This window comes from Oreochromis niloticus, linkage group LG2, assembly GCF_001858045.2.
Source record: "Oreochromis niloticus isolate F11D_XX linkage group LG2, O_niloticus_UMD_NMBU, whole genome shotgun sequence".
In the NCBI taxonomy this organism is placed as follows: domain Eukaryota; kingdom Metazoa; phylum Chordata; class Actinopteri; order Cichliformes; family Cichlidae; genus Oreochromis; species Oreochromis niloticus.
The window spans coordinates 16,529,570-16,556,834 of record NC_031966.2 but is presented as its reverse complement, the minus strand read 5'-3'; the positions used below and the strand labels follow the sequence as shown (position 1 = coordinate 16,556,834).

The window sequence follows — 27,265 nt, the reverse complement described above, 5'->3', positions numbered from 1 at the left end:
TGTTCTGTATTTTCAGAAATATCATCAGAAATATTGTTACATTTTTCTTGAAATATCATGATATTTCTCACCTCTACTTTGCAATCACACCAGAAAAAGAATTGCAAAGGGAGCGAAATTATTTCTACTCCAAATTTCCAAAGTATCTGCTACCAAGATCTGAAAATTCTTCTAAATGTTTGCTACTTGGAAATGATCGAGTAACGTGTAAATCTGCAGGTTAATTTGGGGTTAAAGCAAGTTTGGCTGTTGGTTCATCATGAAGCCGCATGAGCAGGCGATACATGTCAAAACACAGGTCTGGGTTTTAGTGTGCCCTGGACCACTCTCTGGCAGTCATTCTCCTCACTCTGTCCCAATAACCTGGCATCCCTACATAGCACTATTACAAAATAACAATGTTTCTTAAAATTACTTACATTCAAGCCCAAAGAAAGTATAACTGATAGCATACTATAACACTGTTTAAAAGTGTTGGTAACAGTTAACTATAATGAGAGAGGTGTACTCATGTAGTGATAATCTATATAAAGAAAGGCATTGTGTTGTTTTAAATTTAGATATCAGGAATTTAATTTGCACTGAAAATATATATCACTGTGAAATACTGGTTAACGGTCCTTTAAATACAGGAGCTCAGTGAGGCAAAATAAAGTGTTTGTCTATTACTTTGGTGACAACTTTTCTTAAGTACCATTGTAAGAGCATAAATCACACAAAAAGAGGCAGCAAAGACCAATATTCCCAGTTTGGTGACTGCAGGATATCTAGTAAAGCTCGATGACATCTCTGATTAGTCATTCAGGTTTGAATAAATATCACCTACACTATGACCACTTACTTTATCCCTTTATGAGATCATTTTGATGTACAAATGATTCAGGTCATGCTGTACATCAATATTTTCCACCATGCTTATTGCACTTCTGTAAAGCACATGGGGTAAAGTTCAGAAAAAAACATTTCTACTCAGCCAGTAGAAAAGAGCTCCAACAGCACCAGCATTATTTATCCTTTGATTGGTTACACAACCTACAGCCCATCCCTTCTGCTGGTTGGGTTTTAAGCCAATGTGTTGACTGAAAAAAAAAATCACTATGCTGGCAGCTAAAAATGAAACTGCAGAGTGCAAAACCAGACAAACTTAGGTTCTACTTACTGCTCGAGTTGCCCACTAACTGTTTAAGCAAGTATGCTAGAAGATTGCAGGCTTACATGCAGCCATGATTTTTAGAAACTCAACATCTCCTTACCTGACTCGATTGCTGCAAAATTTGGTGAACTGTGGTTGGTTGAGATATATCAGCCGGGCATCTTCTTGGTCAGCTAAGGATGTCTTTTCTGATGCGTCCTCTGTCTTTTCATATCCTGCAGCATGGGGGAAAAGACATTTGATAAGTTAAAAAAAAAAAAAGTCTGCTTTGAGCACAAATAAAAGTGAGATAAAAAGGGGGTTTGAAGTGTTTGAGTTTGGGTGCGTTTCGACACGCACCCAAAGGACCCTTCGGAGTCAGGAAAAGGAAAAGTCTAACTCAAACTAAATCAATAGAGAGCTTAGCTGACCTTGATGCTTTAGAGGTTTTAGACACATATACAACAGCTTTTTTTTTTCAGATTTATTAACAACAGGCAAAGTATTTTTGCACTCTGAATTCAAAATAATGCATTATGCACTGCAAAGTGTGTTCCCCTAGCACACAATGCACAATACATTAGTCAAACTGTTATTACTGTAGGCTACAATCAATGCAGTCTACACAATCATTGAGAAGATGTTTGTAAGTGATGTATGCTAAACTTGCCTCAGCTCGGGAGTGATAATCTGATGGCACTATATGGTCAAATTGTTATCCTAATGGAGTGAGAAGGTACTTGGGAAAGACAATAGGCCTGCCAAATGACATGTCACTGAGAGAACATCTTTTATTACTACCTTCACAGTAAAACACCAACTTGGAGAAAAACCCTATTATATAACAAAAAGGAAATCACCTGCTCTGTGTGGACAGTGTGACTCATCTACACAGGAAGAAAGGCAGCACTAACATACCACAGGTATATTTCTATTGAACTTTTTCCTTTAATAATGAAATTATAATTTTAAAACAGCATTTCAGTCATATCTGATGATCTGAAACACTTAAGTGCAACAAAAAATTATACAATATAATTCAAATTCTTTGAAAACCTTTTCAATTATGAACAGCAGAAACTCCATTCATTGTTCAGTTAATCATCACACACTATTCTGCAAGGAAAAGAAGGTTATTAGCAGATTTGGTACATTTAGTGCTGAAAAATCTGTCCCCACATGGATGCAATTCTTCTTTCCACTCTTCTGGAAAAACGAGGCACTGTTCGACTCCCACCAAGTACCAAGTTCAGCAAAGTGGGATGGAGCTCTGTTGGCTAAAACAAAACTACCGAGGCCTCGTAAGGGCTGTATGTGGGTCGCAGAGATGCTTATGCATGTAACACATTTTTCCTTGTTGTTTTTAAAACCCTGACTAAATATTTTTGATTTGCAAAAGGCATTTTTGCATCTTACTTTGCCACTAAAGGCAAGGAGTAACACATCGCAGATGCAGACGGGTATAATGCTTACGCCTTTAAAATGCATGCTTTCTATGCAGGAGGCAGATGCTGCGTCATGCGTCTAGGGACGTTGCAGCCTGGAACTTGCCAACAATATCAAGCACAAAGCATGAAACTGCTTAGTGCAGAACTGGAAATGGGAAGTACACATCTCTCATCTCCTCTCACACATGTAAATAGAAGTGAGGTTTAGCCCTGAACTTTATACTTGCAGCAGTTCGTGCCCCCTTCCTGAGAAGGTAATCAGACTAAAAAAACCAAATGTCCTGCTGAAATAAAGATCCTTTTAAACTGAAACACTGGAGATTAGTACAGAAGAATATCTGACAGGAATCATGTAGCCTGGAAGATAAGAAGTGAAAATCAGCTATGTATTTTTGCTTAATTCTGCTGAAAGGGGAAAAAGCTGAGACATAAAAAGGAACCTATTATACTTCTCCTTACTTACTGTCCTACATATTTGCTGTTAGAGCTTTTGATCATAAAACTGGCCAAGTACGAAGCTTCAAATAATGAATGAGGTCAGCATATGGTTACATAACCCTGAAGAGCCAAAATTCAGGCTTCAGACTACTTTAAACGTTTCTTATCAGCCTTTTTTGTACTTTTTCTGTATCAGTATCAGGGGACATCTTTAATATGGTCATCTCAGGCAGACAGTTCTTGTCATGAGTGCAGACGCCACAGCAACCAGCAACCTGGATCATTTTGAACCAAAAGTCTCCAGTAGCTCCAGCACACTCAAAAAAAACATAAACACAGAGCTGTAAATGAGCACGAGAGGTCCACTTTAAGGTTTCTGGGGTTCACATTTCCCTATACTTAATTTTTAATTGATATGTCTGGATTAGTGCCTTGAGCAATGTTCACAGGACAGCGCTAATGTAAAACTTCAAAATCAACAGTACTCCTGGATTCTCAGATTGCATGCATGTGATCCACTGGGTGCTGGCTAGTCTTCCCTAGCATGCAGTGGTGTTGGCGTTAGAGGGAGGCGAAAAGGGAGAGAGCAAAGCTTTCACAACTATAGATAAGGTGAGCCACAGTGTTTAAAATGGAAAGAAGGACCATTCTCAGCCACAAACGTAGGGGGGCATGAGTGAGGAAAGCTGGCAGGAAGCACGAAGAACAAAACCCAGTGTCAGGAGGTGCTGTAACCAGAGCCCTGACCAGATATGACCCAGCTGCAATCTGCTCCTAAAGCCCCTGCCTGCAGTATGTCTTTCTTTTAATGTCAAGTCACAACAAAGAATACTAACACATTCTCCAAAGTCACACTTCACACTGTCACCACTCTTAATTTTCCTTTCTGCTCTCACCTTTCACTTAGCACTTTCTCACTCATGTTACACAAACCATGAATCTTAGATTACAGCTACTTGTAATTTTAATGATCCACTTGGCTTTACATAGATTATTGAGGAGTGACTGCCAAGCATCGCCTCCTTATAGATTCTGTCCTTAGCATGTGCTCTAGGGCTAAAAATAAATGCCCCCTGTAGTTGTTTACATGGCTGGGGGTTCGCCATCACAGCCTTGTTACACAAGGCAACAGATCTGCATAGGTAGTATATTGGATTAGTGAGGTAACAAACCATGGATGGACACAGCAACAGGAGGTTTAAGAGTGACACCAACTAGTCAATAAATGTTCTTCCTGTTTATTATTAAGAGTTTTGTATGAACAGTGTAAACAATATTGTAATAAACTAACAATTCCTCGTAGTTCATTTTTTGTGCACCAAGAATAAGATCAGGGTTTTTCCTGCACACTAAAAAAAAAATGGCACCCTCCCAAACAGTATTATATTTTGTTATAATTTAAAGCTATGTTTTATTAAAGGTTCTATTTACTCAAGAAAACACTGCATGCTCTTTTACCAAAATGACCTTTGTTCCCAGAATTATATGATCAGCTCAACAAAGACTTAGAGCACCTGTTGAAATATGTTTTCACAGTTCTATGTGTTACACAAAGAACATAGTTTTAGAAAATCTGAGACATAAAAATTCACTGAAAGACCTGCAACACCACAGCATTACATAATATTCCTGAAGAGTTGATTCATTGATCCTGTACGGACTTTACGGTTTGGTGGTTCCTTTTTAAGAGGATGTGCCTTCATCACTCTTTCATGGAAGTAGGCCTCGCCTCTTCGGTCCAAAACTAAAACTGAATTTGCAGCCAAGAGCTCACCTGGTGACACTGGGACGACAGGTACTTAGCAATGAGTAACAACACTGAGTAAAGGTGAAGGAAAGGACATCGACTTAAAGGCCTGCTGCTTCACTGAGTCTGGGCTGGATGAGAACAGAGCTACTGGCAAAAACTACAAACAGTGATTTCTTTCTGTTATATGTTAGTCTTCAGAAGGAACCATTTCTATGCACTTTGACATTATTTAGCAATTTCAGAAGGAATCATTTCTATGCACTTTGACATTATTTAGCAATTTCGGAAGGAACCATTTCTATGCACTTTGACATTATTTAGCAATTTCAGCGTGGGTGGACTTTCTGGAAGTTTACTGTGCTGTAGTTAAGATAATACTGCTTGCAGAGCGTAGCTAGAAGATAGCACTGTAGGTTTATGGGTTTATATCACCACCTGTAAAGTCATAAAATTAATTCTCAGTGTCAGAGACTACCAGGGAAAGAAATCACAACACAGCTAACTTGTGATTATGTTTTTCCTGGTTCAAAGCAGGCCTTTGGGGACTAACAGTATGCACATAAATATAGCTGGTCCAAGTCTAAGTTGGTCAAAGTGGGAGTAAAATGAACCATGCTTTAATCAATAGTTTTCTGTAGGTATTTTTGATCATATAAATATTTGCCTTTGATGGATGGCTACAACATCCTTTATTTTGTGTCTTTTTGTAGAACTAATCCCACACTAATGTTGCTAAATTTCATGAGAAAGTCTGCTCAATGGCATCTCAACGATAACCAATGCCAAAAAGAGATGGCCTACACACCAGGGAACAAATCCAACCAAGAAAAAAAAAGTTAGTGAAGAAGCTAAGTCTTTAAGCAGCTTGGGTTATCAAGGAATTACCTTCTACACTGGCAACAGAGTGAAAGCGACAGGTATAGTATAGCTGGTAAGTGCAGCATAAGGCCTGTGTGGAATAACAGGCCGGAGGAGCTGGCTGAGCAGCTGTGATTGATGCTGCGTCTCTGTGTTCTGAATGAGCCTTCGCAGCAGGAGCCGGTGTGCTGGGGTAGACCAGGTGCTGCAATGCACCAGTTGCAGCTGGTGATGCTGCTGTTTAACCAAGTCCTCTTCCTCTCTCCTTTGAGCCACTGTGACACAAGCCACTGTACAGGAAGCTAAGAATACCTATTCTGTATTTTACTTGGTGCAGTAATGGTGTAAAATGTCAATATCAACATAATTTCGACTAAAGCCAGGACAGTGTGTTATTTGCTGCCCTGTTTGATGAATCAAGCTTTTAATCCAAAATATACACTTTATAGTAAACATCACTAATATGTCAAACACTTAAGCAACCAAGGTTTGCATCATGAGTTGAAATGTCCTCTGCTTACAGTGTCAGATGAATACCAGAAAGAAAAAAGAAAAAATCAAGCCTCATTAGAAATTATTTCCCAAATCTAGACAAAGTATTTCTTTTCTCAGCACCTATAGGAGATACGAATGAATTTGTCTCATCTTCCTAATAATATCAGGGTAAATCGACAGAGAATGTTAGACTTGGACTCTCTCAACAGTTTGCAGTGTCTCTTGATTATTACTGGATTGTTTTCTCATTACAGCCAGTTTGTTCCACGAATGTTTCATAGTCTTAAGAAGAGTTAAGATTTGTTCTTGTCGAGCCTTAAGGGGTATAATGCGGTTACTATTCATGCACACCTGATCCAATTAAAGGCTACATGTTGAACACTTTAATTGGCTTTAAGAGCAAAAGTAGCTCAGAAAGTGGTGGGGTAGGCTTTACAAACTGGGAGGTAAACTAAATACTTTGGCCTATCAAGCACTCTTGATGCATTCCACTACTGAATGTCAGCAACTTTTGACTTCTCTATTCCATAATTTGTGTTATGTCATTGTGTCTCTGCACAGCCTTATTAGATGGCTGCCCCTCCCTGAGTCTGGTTCTGTTAAAAGGTTTCTTCCTTCCCACTGTCAATGCTGCTCATAGGAGATTGTTGCAGTTTCCGCTCTTGTAGGGTCTTTACCTTAAAATATAATGCAACTTGAGGTGATGTTGCAAGGAGCTGGCTCTATATAGAGAGAAAACTGGGTCCAATCAGAAGATATGCAGCTTTTGATCACATCAGGAGCAAAAACTATACTTGAAATTAGGATTTTAATTAAAGGTCAAGGGTCAAATTAACAATGCAAACGCTGAAATTGTACTACAGTGGCATTGCAACTGTAACTGTGGACAAATTTAAAAGTAGCACACAAGGCCAACAGTACAATCCAGAGCTGGGGATGAGAATTTGAGGAGGTCATTAAAATAACTTTTTCCCAGCTACTCCACAGAGGCCTCCGCATGATCTCCCTCCCCCAACATATCCAGTTCATTTTCTTTCCTTATGTTCACACACACTCTGCGGATAATGTACTGAACCACAGCCGCACGTCTCAGTGGGATCTGCTCTTAATATTCCCTGGTGGACACTGTGCTTTTTCTCAGCACTAATGTCATTAACTGCAGGCATGTCACGGCTCAACTACCCTGACATTAATACAGAGACCATAAATAGTGAACTTGGTAGATATTCACTGTGGGCATCATTCTTAATTTGTGTTTATAACAGCACCTTTCAACTATTAATTGAAGCCCCATATTACACATAGCACTGAACATAAAAATAATGTAAGAGGGGCGGAAAGAAAAGAGGTTGAAAAAGTAACAAAGAGCTAAATAAAGCTCAGTGGGAGGAGATTCGCACACAGCTCTGGAGGGAAAGCCTCCAGAGGAAGGATCAATGCCACCGAGTGTCGTAATGAGTTTGGATGCAGGCCAGATGCCAGGATTATTGCTTGTGTCAGCCAACAGACAGACGGGTGGAACAATAGTCACAAGGGGGCACGTATTTTGGAGAGGGTGCCCAGTGGGAAAAAACTGGGCCCAGAAAGGCTTGGCCAAGACACGCTGGTCTTCCCCCGTCTGTTTCTGTATTCCTATTGCTAAGCGCTGCAGGTTACAGAGACACAGAGAAACCGACAGGCAAGGAAAATCCCTCTTCAATCGCCTCTGTATATTTAAGATACTAAAAGCATGGCAAGACTAGTTATTTTCTATACGTCTATACAACTTTCACACTTGAATATGAGCTCACTTTTATCCCGGGTTTTTCCAAATGAAGCTCATTGTTAACGATAGGTTAACGATAAGCCCAACCCCTGCTGATTTACAATCCTCCTGATGGTACTATATTAGCTCAGGTCAGGCAAGAGTGCTGGGGGGTGGAAAATTATTCCTGGCATGACTGTCAACACAAAAAAAAGATAAAATGCACATAATGGCCCCAGTGACAGGAACCATAATGACCTGATAGTCAAGTATATTAGCCAGTACTGCATCTTGTGACAGCCAGGCACATTATAGCACAGAAATAGCACTAATCCATGTTTTCAAGTAGATGATCAAATGGAAGTAGTTATTGTGGAGTAAATGTATTTTTAGCAACAGTATCTTATTAATGTTTGACGTTAAATGAATCTCTTGTAGCAAAGATATTATCAAGATATCATATCACAGTTATGCTACATTGTGGAACTTCTTTTGGCCAGCGTCTATTATATACTTAATTACACAGTGATGACTCACGAGGATCTATGACTTATTCTTCAGAAAGGCCCATTAGTCAATCAGCAAGAGTGCACTGAAGTCTAGAGGTAAATGAAAACGTAAAAAGGCTTTTTGTTCGTCCAGAAACAGGTTCTAAAAGAATAATGAGCGCAAGAGACTCGAAGGCTTGTCAATAAAGTGTAGCCGAGAAGGCACGTGACCTGGCCAGAACCCGGCTCCCAAGCAAATATTCAATCACACCAGGGGTAGGTGGGGGCAGGCAGCTGGGGGCTACGGATATTGATCCCATACAGACAGACAAATAGCAGCTAAACCAGTCAAGAAGCTCTGTTAAGAAAAACAGCACAGGGTACACACAAATGACTGACTTTGCTTCTGTTTGCTTCTGTCTTTACACATGCAGACTACCGTGTTAACAAGTACCCAAATAAGTCAGCTAGAGGAGTGAGGCAGAACATGGAGTTCAGCATTCTCAGTCTGCACGTTGTTCACCTTAACCTGAGGCTATTTACCATTGTTATTAGGCTCAAATTAGTTCCAAACCGCTGGACTTCAGGATGTCTCAGTCTCATAACTCAGTGAGCCTAATGCGCCATTTATATCAGCTCATCGCCACCAAAGAAAGATCTCAACATGATTCATTTATGCCACATAAATATTTCAGCAGACAGAGCGGCTACAGTCTATTCATGGGAACGAAGGCCCCAGAGATGAAAGCCCCCCTCCCTCCCGATCTCCTGCCATTTGTGAATGAGGAGAAGAGCTGGAGGGGAATATAGATACTGCCTCAATCTAAGCAACGGCAACATCCATAAGTCGCTTATCAGATCACAATGCTGTAACCAGCACTCACAACAACAACAGGGCAGCTGCAGATTTAATCCCCCCTCCCTGTTTTGCTCCGTCTGGCTCCTCATAGGCTCAGGAGGGCTACAGTAGGACGGATAGTGCAGGGACAACACAGGCAGCTGGGGCTTGCACTGACATCAGAGGGCTGGCCCTGCTCGGCTTAGTGAGGGATCTGCAGAGAGAGAAACCTTTCCACTGTGTATGACTTTATGAATGATAAAAAAGAGAGGCATATGCCATGAAATTTAAAGGAATGGACACAGGAAACAGGCCTTGTGACTGTCAGTCACTCAGTTATAGTATTCTTCGGGGGGGGTTTTAATTGAAACACAAGCACCTGCCAACATGGTTTTTTTTAAGAATCTGAGATTCAACCAAAACAACCCCAAAATGATGCAAAATGATTACAAAATGACCTCACTTGGACATAAAAAGGCTTCAAAGAAAAAAACAATTGCAACAAATTGATGCAAAACAACTGCATCATTATGGGAAAATGACAGAATTAAAAATGACCAGAAAAATTTAACAAAAGGTCAACAAAGTTCAACGACAACCACAAAGAGGCATCAGGATACTAAATAACCACAGAGAGAGACACAATGTCTCTGGACACAAGACTGAACAAGCGACACAACCATTAATAATGTCCCAGAATTCATCAGACCTGATGTAAGCAAAGTATGTAGCTAGAATGAATTTAGACCAGGGGTGGGGGAACTCCAGGCCTCAAGGGCCTCAGGTTTTAGATCCCACCCTGGGTCAACGCACCTGAATCAAATGATTAGTTCATTACCAGGCCTCTGGAGAACTTCAAGACATGTTGAGGAGGTAATTTAGCCATTTAAATCAGCTGTGTTGGATCAAGGACACATCTAAAACCTGCAGGACACCGACTCTCGAGGGCTGGAGTTGGCCACCCCTGATTTAGACCTTCACTGAACAACCACTAGCAAATAATCCAGTGGTTCTTAACCTGGGTTCGATCGAACCCTAGGGGTTCGGTGAGTCAGTCCGAGGGGTTCGGTAGAGCCTCCGCCGTGACATGCAAGGCTCATTTTATGCACCAGTAAAAAAACATATCTATGTCTTGAATTTGAAAAAAAGTTTTTCCTTTTTGTCATCTCTGCAAGCAACAAAACACTTATTTGGAAAGTCTAGACCAGGGGTCCCCAACTCCAGGCCTCGAGGGCCGGTGTCCTGCAGTTTTTAGATGTGTCCTTGATCCAATACAGCTGATTCAAATGGTTAAATGACCTCCTCAACATGGCCTGGTAATGAACTCATCATTTGATTCAGGTGTGCTGACCCAGGGTGAGATCTAAAACCTGCAAGACACCGGCCCTCGAGGCCTGGAGTTGGGGACACCTGGTCTAGACTTATAGACTTTCAGTGGTCATGGGGGTATAAAGTATGCATTTACAGTAGGGTCTCTAACTAAATACGATAAAAATCTAACCATCATTTGCTGGTAGGTAGGTATGCCTATTATACTTGCTGGTGGTTAGGGCGGCAATGCCTTTTGTTGACTGTACCCCAAAAAGGTTTTCACACTTAATGTTGCTGATTTTGTGTGCCATCTCTCTCTCTTTGCTGTATTAAGCAAAATGTGAACATTAACATACTAACAAGCTCAAAATGGCTATCCATGTAAGCATGAGTGGTCCACTTATTTAGGAAATAAAAAAAGAGTCTGTGTGTTACCTTACTCAGGTGAAGTCGATGCCTTTTTTGTGGTATTTCTGGCTATTTGACAAACAAAAGGTATCGTATGGTTGAGTAACTAAACTTGAACTCAGTGGTAAATTTAAATGGTTAAAAACATGACAGCCTGTTACTTTAGTGGAGAAATGCCAAAACATAATGGTCAACAGTGAAAGCATAACCCTAATAATATCTCCTTTTGTAGTCTGATGAATTGTAAGGGCTAAAACACTTTACTTATTCTTAACTATAGCTCTTCTGTACTTTAACCTTTCGCTTTTTTGCAAGAACAGGAACAACAAGCTGTAATGGGATCTGGCAAGTTTTGGCTGATGTTAATGTTGCAAAACCAGATGGATTAGTTGACAGCTGTAGTGTCATGGGTAGTATGTCAGGTTTAATGGGACTCTCCCTGAAGATAAACAACGTGAATGGCTGCTTAGCATTATCCTAAGACACACTTTAAGCTTTGTGTTCACAGACTGAATGTGATTTTAGTGGCCCAAACATGAAAGTTGAACAAATGTAAAATCAATCTTAAATATTAATGAAACTAACAAAATAATGAGATATTTAGTTCATGGTTCAGATTTTAAAACAGGCAACAACAACCACACCGAGTTTTCACCACACAATTTCTGCCACATGTTCTCTAAAAATAGCTTTAATCTACAAATGGCTGAGTAATGACAATTAATCTGTGCCAGTGTTTCAGCGCTGCCATTTGACCTGATGTGACATGTTTGATGTGCCAGTGAGATGGGCCTAAACCGCCACCTCCGTCATCTAGTGCACAGAGTAAGTGACGCATGTCCAAAACATATCAACTGTTCTCAGTCTGACTGAGGAAATAATAATGTAGGTAGATGCAAGTTATTGTCTGTTATTTATTCACGTCTCAGTATTTAGAATAGTACTGCTTTTATTAAATTCATGAAATGATGACTTCATGCACTATTCGCACCACTGTCCAATAATATGAGCAGTGATTGTTGGCGGTTTTGTCTTTGGGCTAATTTTAAGGATTACTTTGACAGGTCCATCAGATGCGTTATAAAACAGTAAATTTTTACATATATTTTTAAAACTAACCATCAATCTGCGAATGTATTACTGTGACCTAGCTGAACATAAACCTAGCAGAGACGAGATCATTGCCGTAAAACGAACGCGCTCTCGGGGATGGGAGGAGGGTGTGGGGGATGGTTGAGTGGGGCGCAAGGGCAGCGAGAATTTCATTTTCCCAGCCACTGATGGTGTTGCTTTCCTGTGGAGTGCCCGCTGACACCTCTTCATCTGACCTCGTCATCCTACTGTCACACTGACTGTCTCCTGGCACACGCAGGCTAGCAGCAAATTTCCTGCTGTTTCAGCCGAGTGTGCATCACACTTTCACACACCGGGGGCACAAAATTCTGCTCAACAGCAAAAACTTACGATGACAGAAAAACACACACAGTTTATGGCTTTAGATATCTCAGATTATTTCATATTTAAAGACAAGGTGAAAAATGATTTGCTGCCCATCTATAGCTGATGGAAAAAATGAGACAAATGGAGGTCCTCTACAAGCATAAATTTGCAATGCAGGCTTTCAGTGAGTTGTAAATAAGGTTCGATCAGGATGTCAGCTAACCTGCTCATCAAATGATCTAATCAATTTCAGCAGATGGTTAGATTAGGCACCATAAAATCAACGATTTAGTGGCTTTTACACTGAATCCAAGTGTGGTTGTAGTTGGTCTTATAACTGAACCTATTGTGCTGCTTTTTATTATTTTTAGTCATACAAATACTATTATAGTAGTGGGCGTTCACATCAAAAAAGGCCATTTTCAAATTATGAGGTCAGTGTATGTGCAAGTAATCCCTGTAAGCCAGAAGCTTAGACTTCAAATTGCCAAATGTGGTCATCTAAAGTACACAGCTCTACCTGTGAGCACAGAAGCTCCGCCCACCTGCTGTTAAAAGAGAGGGGGGAAAGGGAAGTAATTTGGCTGGGTGAATAGACGCTTTAATTTTAGAATAAGATGAGAAGATATTTTTCAAGCTCTCAGAATGACTCTGATAATAATTTCTGCAGTACTGCTGTTCGTTTCGTAAGAGCATAAACAGTACGTTTAGTAACATAATATTATTTCAGCTTTACAGGAGCCAGATTCATATAACAGATACTTCCCTTTGATAAGGGTACATCAAACTGTATTACTTCAGTTCTTGGATAGTCTGTTGCACAAGCAGCGAGGCATTTTGAAATATTTTTTAACATATTATAAACTAAATGATTAATTCCCCGATTAACAAAACTAATAAAAGAAACCACCAAGTGAAACACTTACTGGGCTTTGCAACATCTCATCAATGATGCCCTTTCTGCACTCATTAGATCATGAGTTTCCCTGATATCAACGTAAGAACAAATACAGCAAACACTACAACAGTCTGCGTCTCTGCATGAAGACCCAACTCTAACTTCTTAGTCTCTGAATCTATCTCTTAGTGGGAACATCCATTTGCTCATTCCTCCTCAAGGTGACCTGCCACATCCACTTTGCCTTGCAGACAGAGAGGAATCATTGAGGTGAGGGAAATTGAGTATCTGAAGAAACACATATTAGACTGGCTGCAGGTTAGTGATGGAGGCAGGACATGAAGTGGAAAATGGAGAACAGGATGTGTCCCGTGCCATCACATAGGGTAGAGAAGCCAGAGGGAACTTGATATGACACACCAGCAAACCCAGGAAGGGGATTTAGTGGCGTGTTGTGCCACATTATTATCAGCCAGTGATTCACCAGGCACACTGGCAGCTTTCAATCCCTCCAGTCTCCCTCCCCATGCTATTACAACTATTCAGACAGACCGAGGTTTAGCTAGTCTTATTGAAATGCTACAGGGCACACAGCCTGCTCCACATATGCTTGAAAAAAAAAAAAATGTGGATAATGCCAGAGAGGTAAAGATAGCTCGATCATAGAAGAAGTAGGCTATAATGTCTCACTCTTAACCAGTAGATGGGTAATGAGAGCTGAAGACCTATTATTCTCCTTCTCCCCCCAAAATTTTGATGCGTTACTTGTCTCACAGCTTTGGGAAAATCCCCACAAAACTTACATCAGTTCATCCACATTTTTATGTTTTACAGTGTTTGCACTTTGAGTTTTTTTTTAAATAATTTTACCATCAGCGATCACATCACTCTTAATTCTGAGCCTCGAACACATTAAAAAAAAAAGGTTTATCTTTGTGTTGTTCAAATAAAAACCCTTTTGTTCTGCATGTGTGATATATACCTTGAAATGAATGTTGAATTTCACAAATTTCACCCACAAACATTTCAAATTAGCATTTTTACTTGGGAAGCTCGTGCCACTCACAGCAAATTTAATGATAAAAGATCCTGATTGCACATTGCTGGAAGTGGATGATGTACACATCTTCAGAATATAAACTGCTTGACAAATGGCTCAAATAGAAAAGGGGCAACAGAACTGCCAAAAAACGCTTTAAAGATCAAAAAAGTACAGCATGAAATGCACAGTCAGTGGCTGCAGTGGACACTTCTTATTCTTTCTAACACTCGATTTCACTTCAGCTCTTTGTATGTTAAAACTTCGCACTTCTCCGCAGCTGGTTGAGAGACCAACAGCACAAGCAAGTGGCCCGCAGACCAGCTGTACAACTTACTTTGTGCGCTGCCTCCATCTGACAACAATCCTGCCTACAGGCAGATGTACCGTCAGCGAACGTGCTACTTCTGTAGGACCATAAAACCTGGTTAAGGCCTGATTTAGACTTCTGCTGTGAACCTAAGCTACGTAAGTGGCCGATGTCACTGCCGGCATTTATGCTTGTGTGTGGTGCATTATGTGTTACCTTGTAGTCATGTCCGAGCGTTTTATACGCAGTGCCAGCCGTTAGAAACTCACTTCTGGGTCTCCATTCATGGTCGTTTTTTTCCCTGGAGTCTTTCAATGTTTTCCACTCCTTTATACATTCCCTCACATCCATTCAGAAGTTTTGGAACTCTCCCTGCAGGATTTTGCTGACTTCTAATGATGCCAGGCTCCTTATATTGATTATTATTCCTTATATTGCTTATTCCTTATATCTTCTCTTTCCAACACATAAAAACTGTTGAGAAAGAAGCAGGAAATGCACAGGAGGAATTGAGAGTACTGAAAATGGCCAATCACTATGGTTACAGGCTACATCAACCCGACGTGTAGTTATATTTCTACGGTGGTAAATGTCAGGTTACATTGTAGGCTTTCAGAGGGGTTTGTGCTAACAACATATTTTCGTGATAGATTTTCCGCTGAAGCATAAATATTCAGTAAACCTCATAATGGTTGGCCTGTGGTTGTGTATCGGGGTCAGTGCGTCCTCTTTCAGCAGAGTCAGAGGCCATACAAACAAAAGCTTTAAAGCAAATCAAAACTGCTGTTATTCTTCATAAGAGCAACACCTTAATAGCCTTTGAATTGATGCTTTATTATACAAATATCAACGTTTTGATGACCATCAAGCTTTACAGGAAGCTTTGTTAGACTTTCAAAATAAAAGCTCCAACAAATGTTGGGCTGCTCCTCATGGGGATAAATTGATGCTGGATTTTCTGATCTTTAAAGACAAAAGATAATAATTATTAAAATTACATTTTGATAAAGGTTTTTTGGCTGTCTCTTCCACACACACAGATTTATTATTGGCACAGTTATTACTATTAACACTAAACAAATTTTAAAAAGACCTTGAAAGTAAATCCTCACAAATATTAATGTCACTTATCTGGGCTTATAAAAAGCTTATAAAAAGCTTTTCTACATATATATAATTAAGTATTCCCTGGGTGCCTTGCCGGTGGCTGTCTGTCTCTGTAGGATCATACATTAAACGTGCTGATAAGCACTAACGTCACCTGCATCCCAACTGTCTTAGATAAGGTCGTTTTGGCAACACATGAGGAACAGGCTGGCAGTGATCTCGGATGTTTCCACAGCACAGCAGAGAAGAGTGACAAGGAGTGGGGCTGCACGTGGTGGCCAAGACTGGGGAGTGTGCAGCACAGAGGGGGCTGACGGACAGGCCGCTGATGGATTAGGTGGTAAGCCTGGCAGAGGGCTGCCCTTTCTAGATGGAAGCCTGCCTGATGCACAGTGGTGATTAAAATATAAAACTGAAGGGTGGGGAGTGTGCTTAGGCTCTCATAAAAACAACTGAAAGAAACGCTGCTGAGCAGACGCATGACTGAGCAAAACAGTGGAAGTGGATATGGAGCCATGAGGCTGGAAAATACTTGATGCAAGAGCAGAAGCAGCACAGGCCATCAACCTGGAAGCACAGGAGGTGATCCAATCCAACACTGAGAAGGATGCTTGAAAAGAAATTTCCCCCAAAGCAGGCGGATAAGAGTGTACACAGAGCCAAGTGAAGTGAAAAGCTTAATTGTTTGCTCTTTGTAACCTAAAAAGGTGGTGTAATGGTGACAGCAATAGCTGCTGCATAATTCATGTGTTTGTTCTTCTGACTGCAGCAGGCTCCGCATTGGTCAACAGTTTTATACAGTCTCGTCATATTTAATTATTTAGATTTCTACCATTATAATGCACAAGCTCTTCAGTGGAAATCCATCATTTCTGTTGTGCTGCGCAGGATGACAAATTGCGTTACAGTTACCAGCCCTGAAGTGGCATTTTAGGACCAACAGACAAAACTATCACCAAGCAAATCACCTTTAGAGTTTTTAATTTTCCTTTCAGTTTTGTTTCAGTTAGTTTGCGTGGATTTGCTAACTTTTGCAAACCCACTATTTTTTGAAAATGTTCAGTTTCGGTTTAGTTACCATTAGTTTTTGTGCAACATTTTGTGAAGGATGCTGACTCGCAAAAGTCACATAGTTTTTAGTTTCATTGTCGTTATCGGCAGTCATCATTTGTGGTAGCTTTGCAAGCAGACGGGAATTTATTTTTACTTAATTATAACTGTCTGCCCCCAAAGCTCTCCGCTTGTTAAGTCTGACATCATTAGCCATTTCCAGGCCTAAATGCTCCTTCAGTTCCAAACAAACACTGAGGCCTGTATCCAAAGCCTTTCATCTCCATTAAAATGATTAGTGTGTGTGTTCTCATAGGCGTTACAATAAAGTGTACTGTCCAGGCATCCATGAAAAAGAGGATTTTTGCAGTTTAGCAAAGTTTGAAGTTTACACTGTGTTAGATGGATAGTTAAAAATCTAAAAATGATATGCAATGTTCTCACTTAAGTATTTCTAAAAAACCCCTGAAATCTCCAGCACCGCTGTACCTTTGGATGTAAACAAAGATATGCAAAGGGCTGGTTGGAATATAATAATGTGCTACCTTATGTCTAACTACTGAGTAATACACTTTAGCACAAGGAAAGTGTAATATGAGGGTGAAATTGTTCTCCATAGAAGTGCATGCAAGTCCCCAGAGACAAATCTAATGATGTTGGAAGGAAGGAAGGACGGAAGGAAGCTGTTGAAAAGGAACAAAGCTTCAGCCAAGAGAACATCTGAGATGAACCTATCAATAGCAAGAGGTTAGTCATTAGTATGTTGCTGCACAGTGCTGATCATAAGCTTAATGCAAGCTGAAAGCGATTCTTTTCTGAAGCGTTCCAATATTAAGTGTCTGAGGCTGCAGTGTACGGAGTGATTTTTTATAAATGTAGCCTGAAGACATGCTACACGTGAACGGTGTTTATAAAAAGCTGCAGAGGTTGAAACTGACAACCAAAGATTTTTCAAGGGGCTAAAAAAATTAAATAGAAAATAAAAGATAAAATCAAGCAAAACAGACAAGAGCCTCATCCAGCGAAGGAGACACTTGAACCTAAACACAGTCATGACAAATCTCTGAACAAGCAAATAACTTGTTCTGTCACACAAAATTCACCTCTACGATTCAAGACCATCTGCTGGGAATGTGGACCGGCATTCAGTGCGTGCACTGATTACTTACACTGCAGCTTTGTATCTGGATGGTGGAGAGATGCTCAATAATTAAATCTTCAGAAAACCATTAGGAAATTATGCTTTCTTTCCCATTATTACCCCCAGTGTATTCTGCTGTAATATCGTATAATCTAATTTGCTGCTTTATTAGCACAGTTTTAGAAGTACACAAAACTTTGAAAGCCAACCTTAACCATCATGAACTGATGATAACATTTCAACAAAATCACCAGTCAATCAAAATTTTATTTAACTCATCTGTAGCAGCTAAATGATTAACTCCCAATGCTTGAATCTTTTCAGCTCAGTCTAGAGAGTCAGAGGTGCGAAACTCATTTTAGTTCGTGGGCAACATGCAGTCCAAACTGATCTCAGGTGGGCCAGAATGATAAAACCACCACATAAGGAAGCGTCGCTCCAAATTCCTCCCGTTCTTTAGTGTAAAGAAATACATTTTGAAAGCTTCCACCTAGGTCACAAATGGCATTTTTAAATAAGGTGAAGCCATAATCCTTTAAAAACTTATCATTAAATATTTTTTCCAATTCAATGAGCAATCCATTTAGAAAACAACCTAAGATGTCTTAATAAATATAAATGAAGTTTAAAACTGTATTTCAGTTTTCCACATTCATTGAGTCCAATATCAGCACATGTACCTTCACAGCAGAAAGGCACAAAACCTTCACAAACTCTGCAAGTTACTCAAAAGGATTAACAATGCACTTCATCAAGAAATTGCAGTATTAAAGATTTCCACACTTTGCAAAGCCAGCTAGATCCCTGATGGGTTAGTTCTGGCCCGCCCAACTGCATATTTAACAGCACTAAGGCCAATTTTAAAAAAAAAAAAAAAAAGTATTGAAAAACACATCAAACTTACACCAAAACACTGCTGGTAAATTACAAAGCAGATGATATGTATAGTAAGGTGGCCTTAGACGTTACGCAACGACTTCATCTAGAGGCATACAAAAACAAATTAGAAAAAGTTCATTTTAATTCACTTTACAAGACCAGCCGCCTGCCTTAGGGGCCAAAATTATATACTCAACAGCAATAACTCAGACTGAGATATTTCCCAGACCTCTGCAGTTATAAATCAAGCCCAAGCCTTTCAAAATCAAGTGGCAACAGTGCTGCTACATTTACTGTGAAGAGAAACAGAAACTTCAGCAGGCATCATAAAAAATTGGTTTTTGTTATTGATGTCTGCAGATAAATTCAGCCAAAGCACTGAGTAGTCAGAGGTCAGTGTCAGCCTCAAATGAATGACTGCAGGGATTTAAAGACTGGCTGCAGGTGCACAAGTCTGCACACCTGCAGCAGGTAGGTAGATTTCTGTGTTTGGACTCTGCTGGAAAGACAAACACATCTTTAAACCTAAAATGCCTAAACCTAAGTGGCATTTCCTGTCCTAAAGTAAACAGATCCTTTTACAAGTATTCAAATCACTTAAGTAATGCCCATGTATCTGCATCTTCATTCCCTGCCAAACACAATAGAGATGCAGTGGAAAGTTCCTAGTGCAGGGAAGGAGTGGGGGGCCCCAGCTGAACCACAATGGCTGTATTATTAGACCCACACAGTTGTAGATGCCATTTGCTGGACACTTGTGGCTACTTCGAGTAAGCTATAACTTAACCTGTTTTCTGAGATGATGGGGTGATTCCTAAGAGGCAGGATATGGCTTGTCCCGGGGTCAGGTGCAATCTTCAGCGGCTTCACTTTGACAACGCCTTTGTCTAGAAATGCCTTCTCCTCTATCACTTTCACTTTAGGCTAACTTTAATTTAATTTAATTTAACAAAAGGGTTACATTTAACTTGAAAGAGTTATTTCCCTTCAACGTCTCTTAGAAAACTTCCGAACCGCCCCACCCTCTCTTCTCTCGGGTCTTATTTACGCCTATTCGGGGGGACCGTTAATCACGGCTTTAGCTAGCGAGTTACTGCACTTCTACAGAGCTGTCGGCTGGCCTTCTAGCAAGGAAGAAGGTAGTAATATAGAAGAATTTTTTGGCCTGGTCTCGAAAATATAAAACAGATAAAAACATTTCTACGTACCCTCCGCCCGAGTACGAAGATCAGACATCGTTCTCTGGACAGGCGGCATCTCTCCTCGCAGAGCCGGGCGACGGCACCTGTCAAGTGGCCGCGGTGTTGGTTCTGCCCCGTGTGTTTTGGCTGCTGCTCCTCAGCCGTCAAAGAATTTCAAAATTACGGCTAAAAAATCAGCGGAGAAGCTTCTCTCTCATGCGGATTGAGCTGATGCGTGTTCACTGCTGATGAGATATTTACATAAGGAATTACCAACTTTAATTTCTCGGTTGGTGACAGAACCATGCTCAGGAGCCCACCGCCTCATGCATCTCCCAGCATCTCGCTTCGCACGGCGGACTGAAGCCGTCAGACGCCCCCCGGTATAGTAAGAGTGGACACGGACTAACCATAAACTGAAGTGAGGGGGACGGTGCCGCTTCACATTATGGACTGTACCACTTGCAGAAATAGCGGGAGGGGTTAACACATCAACATAACCGTAATTTCCCCGTGGCTAGGATTAAAAGAAGTAATGGAAATACTATTTATCTGATAATATCGATAGGTTAAAGTGCTGCACTTCAATCCCCGTCACCCATAATCATTAAAACGCTAGATTATTTTTAAAAATGGTCTTGAAACTGTTGGTTGGCGTAAGCACATCCCCCCTCTGCGGTAGACATTCACATGTTGGGAGTTGGCTTATTACAACAGAATCATGTTTTTGTGTATCAAACGTGGTTTGCTCACCATCAGCAAATAGAAATCACTGTTTAATGGACCGGTATGCACAAAGCTACAGTAGGAGATTTCGTTTTATAAAACAAAAATCATTTCCATTCATGGAAAGTCCCCATTCATCTCTATTTTATTTACTTATTTATTTATTTATTTTTTGCAATACACGCCACTATATCGGTACATCTGTTGGTACAAATCACCTATATTTGATCCCATTTAGATTGGAAAAAAAAAAATCAGACTTGTATATTATAAAAAAGCAGATATTTTTTCCTAATTACTTCTTGTTTTTCATTGCTGTTGTTAATGTGTCACTTCTCAGATAAGCGTAATTCAGAGCTCAGTGGTTATTATTTAATAGGTATAAATCGTGGCAAATAAAGTTGAACACGGAATATTGACATTTTGAGAAAGAGAGTTGGTTACAAAAGCACTGCCAACATTAATAGCTGGGGGTTTAAGCTTACCCCCATGCCGTTAAGTATCATTTTACAAGATTACACATTGTTAGATTTTATCAGTGGTTAATCTTTAACAAAAATCATGTGCTCATAAAAGTTGTTTTTCTCCTTTTGCTCTTGCTTTGTTTTTCTCAATTAGAGGCACTCAAGTGACACATAAGCTTTACTGTGTCATTAATTACATTTATGGCCATTTTATTGAATGTGTGTGATGATTTTGTGGATTTTGCTCTTGCAAAAATGACCCTATCCTATTCAAATAGTGATGAAACACTGATATCCCGGAACTTCTGACTCGCTAAAGCAATAAAAACCGTCTTATCGTGACAGAAATAAGATGTTAATATATTGTACCACATATGTATGAAGTAAAGAAGGACGTGTTTGAACTACTGCACTGTACTTTCCATTAAACACAGGAAAAAATGCATTGATAAAGACCTGTAATCAATCTGCAAGTCACTCTGATACTGCAACAGTTACCATTATTCACCAGCACACAATGTGTACGCACAACAAAAATACACATGGTTCATCTATACAGAGACTTTAGCAAGTCACGAGGCTTTACCCTCAGCATAATCTTTTGGAGAGAAAAAGGAACTGCCAAAAATGTCTGTATGGATTGGCCACTCTGCCACATGGGTGATGTGTCAAAACTAATGTGTTTGATGAATAAAACAGCCCCTTTTCTTTACAAGTACCCAAACTAATGAAATAAATTATCAGTCATCTCCTAAAATAAGCAGTCCTTGGAAGGTGTAAAAATAAACTCATGCAAAAAAGGAACAAATGAATGAGTTTTGAAGTGATAGATCGGTGCAAACACTGTCAACAATAACAGGATCAAACAGTTGTAAACAGACCGTAGTATAAGTCACTGTGTTATTATGTGATTATTGTCTAGAGATGAGCTCAGCAGAAGATCTAATCCAGGGTGACTTACTCTAGCTCTCATCAGAGTGTCACTCTCCTGTCATGAATCTGCTCTAACTTGGACAATCGGTAACCTGAAATAGGACTTAAAGGACAATATGCATTCAAAAGAATGAGGCTGTGCTGCCTGTCTGCTGTGCATACAGTAAATCAAAGTGGGTCCTCTTTCCCTCTGCAGTTGGAATGCAAATCACACTGGAGACGGCATTTGTACAGCACCAGCACCACTGCAGTTGCTTGAGAGAACTGCAGATACACTACAGCTGTCTGATGTCTATTTCTCACCAACAGTATTTTCACAGTTCTTTTTGTTCCAGCTGAGAGATTCAGTGCATATTTTCATCTGATCTAAAACTCTTTGATGGGAATGATTTAGGAGACTCTCCTCCTATTTTTATCCATATTCCCGTATAAATTAAAATCATTTTACTGTGGTGGGGATTAGAGGGAAATGAGATTATACTTCTACACGTTCGGCTGCACATCTTCCACAAAAAGCCTGCAGACTGTGTTCTGTTTTTGTTTTTTTTCACCTTCACTGTAAGTCCTCTTCTCAGCAGGAAAAAAGGGAAAAACAAAACACACAAGGTTTTGCATGAGGTCAAGATGCACTACATCCAAAATACCTGAACATCTTCACCTCCTCCTCCTCCTCCTCTTACTAGAGAGACACATCTCTCCCAAAGATTTCCTTTCTCTCCCCCCACTCCTAATTCAACATCAGCTCGCCACCACAGGGATTTGGCTCTGTAGCTCCCATGGTTGCTAAGCAACAGTGACAAGAAGCCTGCCTCTTCGATTATGTGTGAGTTGCTCTGGTTTTCTGTCTTATAGCACATCCAGTCCAAACAATGAATCATTCAAGCAGCCGTCCAAATTTGTACCACCGTCGAAATCTGTGTCAGTTTCAAACGGCAAGAGTGTTTTTATCCGTTTATTTATATCTTTATCAGAGTGACCTAAAAAGTGTTCTTTACTCCTTTGATAAAATATAGAAGTGTAAATATACCTACAATGAGAGTGTCTGTGATCAAAATTAAAGTAAAGATCCTGTGGGAAAATCATAGAATTAATATTTTATATCAGCTATAAGTTACCTACTAATTTAAATGTATTATTGCAACTAGCACATTTGCATATGGGTGTCATGGTAAACCAGCTATGCAGTAAAGTAAAGGTAGATCCACTGTTGCCTAAATAATGCTCTCTGGACACTATAACCAACATGCTCTAATACAGTGGGGGAAACAATTATCTGATCAGCGGCTAAATTGGTCAGTTTGCTCAACTACAAAGAAATGAGCAGTTTCTCGTTTTAATTGTAGTTTCATATTAATTGAGAGACAGAATATCAACTAAAAATCCAGAAAAAACACATTGCAAACAAAAGGTTGTAAACTGAGTTGCTATCATTGAGTGAAATAAGCATTTGATTTCCAAGCAAAAAATTAATTAGTACTTGTTGGAGAAACCCTTGTTGGCAAATGGTGTAGTTGGTCACCAGGTTTGCACACATATCAGGACAGATTCTGGGCCACTAGTCTTTCAAGAAACTCTCTATATCCTTCAAGTTTCTTGGCTGTCACTTGGCAACTCAAAGCTTCAGCCCCCTTCAAAGATTTTCTATAGGACTGATGTCTGGAGACTGAGAAGGCCACTCCATGACCTTAATGGGCTTCCTTCTTTAGCCCCTCCTTTGTTGTCTTGACTATGTGTTTTGTGTCATCATCAGTGTTGGGTAAGTTACTTTAAATTAGTAACTTAGTTACATTACTAGTTACTTCTCTAAAAAAGTAACTCAGTTACTTCAAGTTACTCGTTACTTTCAAAGTAACTAGTTACTAGGGAAAGTAACTTTGGTTTTACTCAGAATTCTCTTGTTAATGTGTTGCTTCTGTAACTGGATACCCAGCAAGATTGCCAGTCTTCTATCTTGCTTACTTGCCACAAGTGCACTGTGCCACCTACCAATAGAAAGGAAAAAATAATGTGCACATTTCCACGAGAGAAATCCCACGCCTGGACCGTCGTTGACCGCCGCCATGATTCTAGCCTGCTTTTTACATCCAACACAAAAACTGCAGTCGTGGTGCTTTTGATTGTACTCAGAACTTGGAAATTCTGCCTTCTGAATAGGAAGATGTAGGTAACACCAGACTGCAGATGAACTGCATACAGAGCTGGGCTGGGACAAAAAAATCGTCCCGGGCATTTTGACTAGAGACCGGCCCACCATTATAGGAAAAATCATAAAGCCTTTGAATGAAAATAAACACTGTTGTGACAGTGATGTACACTGTTCTGATGGTATATATGTATCAATCTATCAATTGTTTGTTGTAAGACTCAGATAATTATTTTTTTTTAAAGCGAGACATTTTAAATGAGAATAATAAAGAAGTATTTCCTTGTCCCCCCTTTCCCTGTTAATGCCCTACCTGCCCCCCTGGCAACACTTTGCTAGACCCGCCCCTGCACAGTTACCAGCTGTCAGCTACGTAGAAAAGGATGCTGGGGTTATTTGTCTCTCAGAAACAGTTCATAACTTCCCTTCAACTCATTCATGTCACCTAAAAGGTAAACCTGTTTCTCCATCACCTGTTCAGCTCTGATGATTCAGTAAGGACATCTCCTGGTTTCATCTGCATGTTTCCCTCTCACCAGATAACCAAACCGATATCATGACCAGCAGCTTTACAGCTGTGGCTCCAGCAAACATCAGCTGATACTAGAAATTAATATTAAATAAATTCTAACAACAGCTGATCAAGCTTAAACGTGCTGCTGTTGTTTAACGCGACATCCGCTGGTTTCCTCTTTCTGGCGCAAAGTGGGCGATAAATAAACAAGAGAGAAAAGCCGATCAGCTGATCACTGATCAGTTTCGTGATTGAAGTAGAAACAGGAGAGAATGAGAGAAGAAGAGGCAGCTGTGCAGCTTCAGCTTTGTGTCTTTTTCATTGTAGCTGAAGTCCGGGACAAACTGTGTTCCTTTTCACCTCAGTACGAAACGCGTAATATTTTCTCTGAATACGAGACGATTCTGTTTTTTAGGGGACGGTTGGCAACTCTAATAATTAACCGTATGAACAAATTAAAGTTCAACATCAGTAACATAGCACCCACCCAGCTGTATAGAAACTCCGTCATGCTAGCTAGCACGCAGTACGAAAATGTCAGCATACCGAAAATAAACTCCACCTAAACTTGGTTTATATCTGACTCCGATAGACTGCAGGTCATAACTTCTTACCTGAAGTTCAGTTCACCTGACACGCGGACCGGCGGCCGCTTCGGGTCTCTCCTCTTGCCTCCCTTTTCCTTCATCCACCTGCTGGCCTCCATCACTTGCTAATGTTACTGAATCTGTGGAAGCTCCGCGATATCCACCACACGAAGTAACGAGTAACGAGCCTATCTAAATCCCAGTAACGAGTAACGCGTTCCTGGTTTTGGCATAATAACTAGTTACCGTGCTCGTTACCACAATAATAACGTAGTTACTGTAACGCGTTACTTAATAACGCGTTAGTCCCAACACTGGTCATCATCATGCTGGAAAACCATCCACAAACCATGTTCAGTGTTCTGGCTGAAGGAAGGAGGTTCTCGTCTGAGATTTTACACGATATGGACCCATCTATTGGCACGTCAATGCTGTGAAGTGGTCCCAAAAGCCCCCGTGCATGGATCATGTTCTTTGGATCATACTCAACACTTTTTTACCTTCTAACACAAAAGGCTGAGTTAATGCCAAAGAGCTCGATTTTGGTTTTATCAGACCACATCACTATCTCCAAAGCCTTCTCTGAATCATTAACATGTTTACGGTCCTGTACTTGTGCCTTTCTAAGCAGGGAGATCTTGTGAAAGGTCTATAAGGTCTATAAACTTGACCTTGACGTCCTCTAACAGCTCTTTGGTCTTCCCTATGGTGGTTAAGAGGTTTATCTATAATTGATTGATTGATTGACCATAATCTGTGCACCACGTGGGCACACAACTAGAATTCTGGTTGGTTTGTATGGGTTCAAATCCTTATTTCACTCAGTGACATAACGTTTTTTTCTGGATCCTTTGTTGATATTCTATCTCTTAACAAAATTAGAGCCTGTTCATTTTTTTTTAAAATTGAGCAAACTTAAAAATTTAACAGGGACTTAATCTCAGATTTTAGCTTTTAAGTTTTCTTTTTGCTGAAGGTCATACATTCTGATCAGCTGAAATTTTCAGTTTTGTTTAAAAGCCTTTTTTTGGCTGAGGTAGTTGCATGGCTTAAAGACTTGCAGTGTTGCTCTACCAGCAAACCACTTTGATCCAGATTGAAATATCTCTACAAATATTGGAAAAAATGCCATGAGATATAGTAAAAGTCATCAATATGCCCCTTAGAATAACGATTTGGTGAACCTATTCTTCTAGCCCTCTGATAGACATCAGCTTCCAGCATGCTTTTTGGTGACTCTAAAGTGAAGACTTTGCAAGATAAACATGACCACGTAAAGATGATGCACAGCCAGCTAACTGACAAAATTCTGATACAACACTACAAACCGTTCAGAGAAATGTTGAGCAAATGCATAAAAAAAAACATGCAGAAACAGGGCTGTCTCTGGCTGCTGCTGAATATAACATGACAACTATACAAGTCCTCCCTTTAACTTAAATCAGAAGCACCTGATATGCCCCAGTAACCTGTCTCTAAAAGCCTCGCTGTCACTTTCCCTGCATCAAACTAAAATGAATTTGTAGTGTCCTTCAGAGATAGCTCACAAAAATCATCCTGAATAACCAGCTTATAAATGATGATGTGTGTAAGCCCCTATCTGGGGGCCCTTTGCTTCTGCAGGAAAATACTTTGAGCCACTTTGCTGCTGCCTAGAGAGAAAATACTAAGGCAGCTTAAACCCTGCAACAACTTCACTGGATCCTATCCCAGAAGGTATTAAAAAGGTATCGTTGCTTACTGTGGATGATAAAAAAAGAGGATATTTTCCTCACTGGTATCTTCACTGAATTTGTGTAAGTAACCCAAATTAGGAGGAAATTAGACTCTTTATAAGAGTTACATCCTTACACAAAGACAACTAATTGAATGAACTACCTTTAAGGTACACTTTAATTTAAATTTTGTGCTCTGAAGCAATAAAAAGAAGGTTGGGATCCACT

General features: G+C 40.1%; 1 protein-coding gene across 6 annotated transcripts in view; it reads right to left on the bottom strand.

Moving 5' to 3' along the window:
• atp8a1 (ATPase phospholipid transporting 8A1) overlaps positions 1-20,376 on the bottom strand; it is a 112,110-nt gene extending 91,734 nt beyond the window's left edge. For all 6 annotated transcript variants that reach the window (XM_005467350.4, XM_005467352.4, XM_005467355.4 and 3 more), the window contains exons 1-2: positions 19,983-20,376; positions 1,254-1,368 (exon numbers count right to left, since the gene is read on the bottom strand). In XM_005467350.4, the coding sequence (XP_005467407.1) occupies positions 1,254-1,368; positions 19,983-20,031 (164 nt within the window). In that variant the 5' untranslated portion in view covers positions 20,032-20,376. The remainder of the gene's footprint in view (positions 1-1,253; positions 1,369-19,982) is intronic.
• Positions 20,377-27,265: the final 6,889 nt, after the last annotated feature.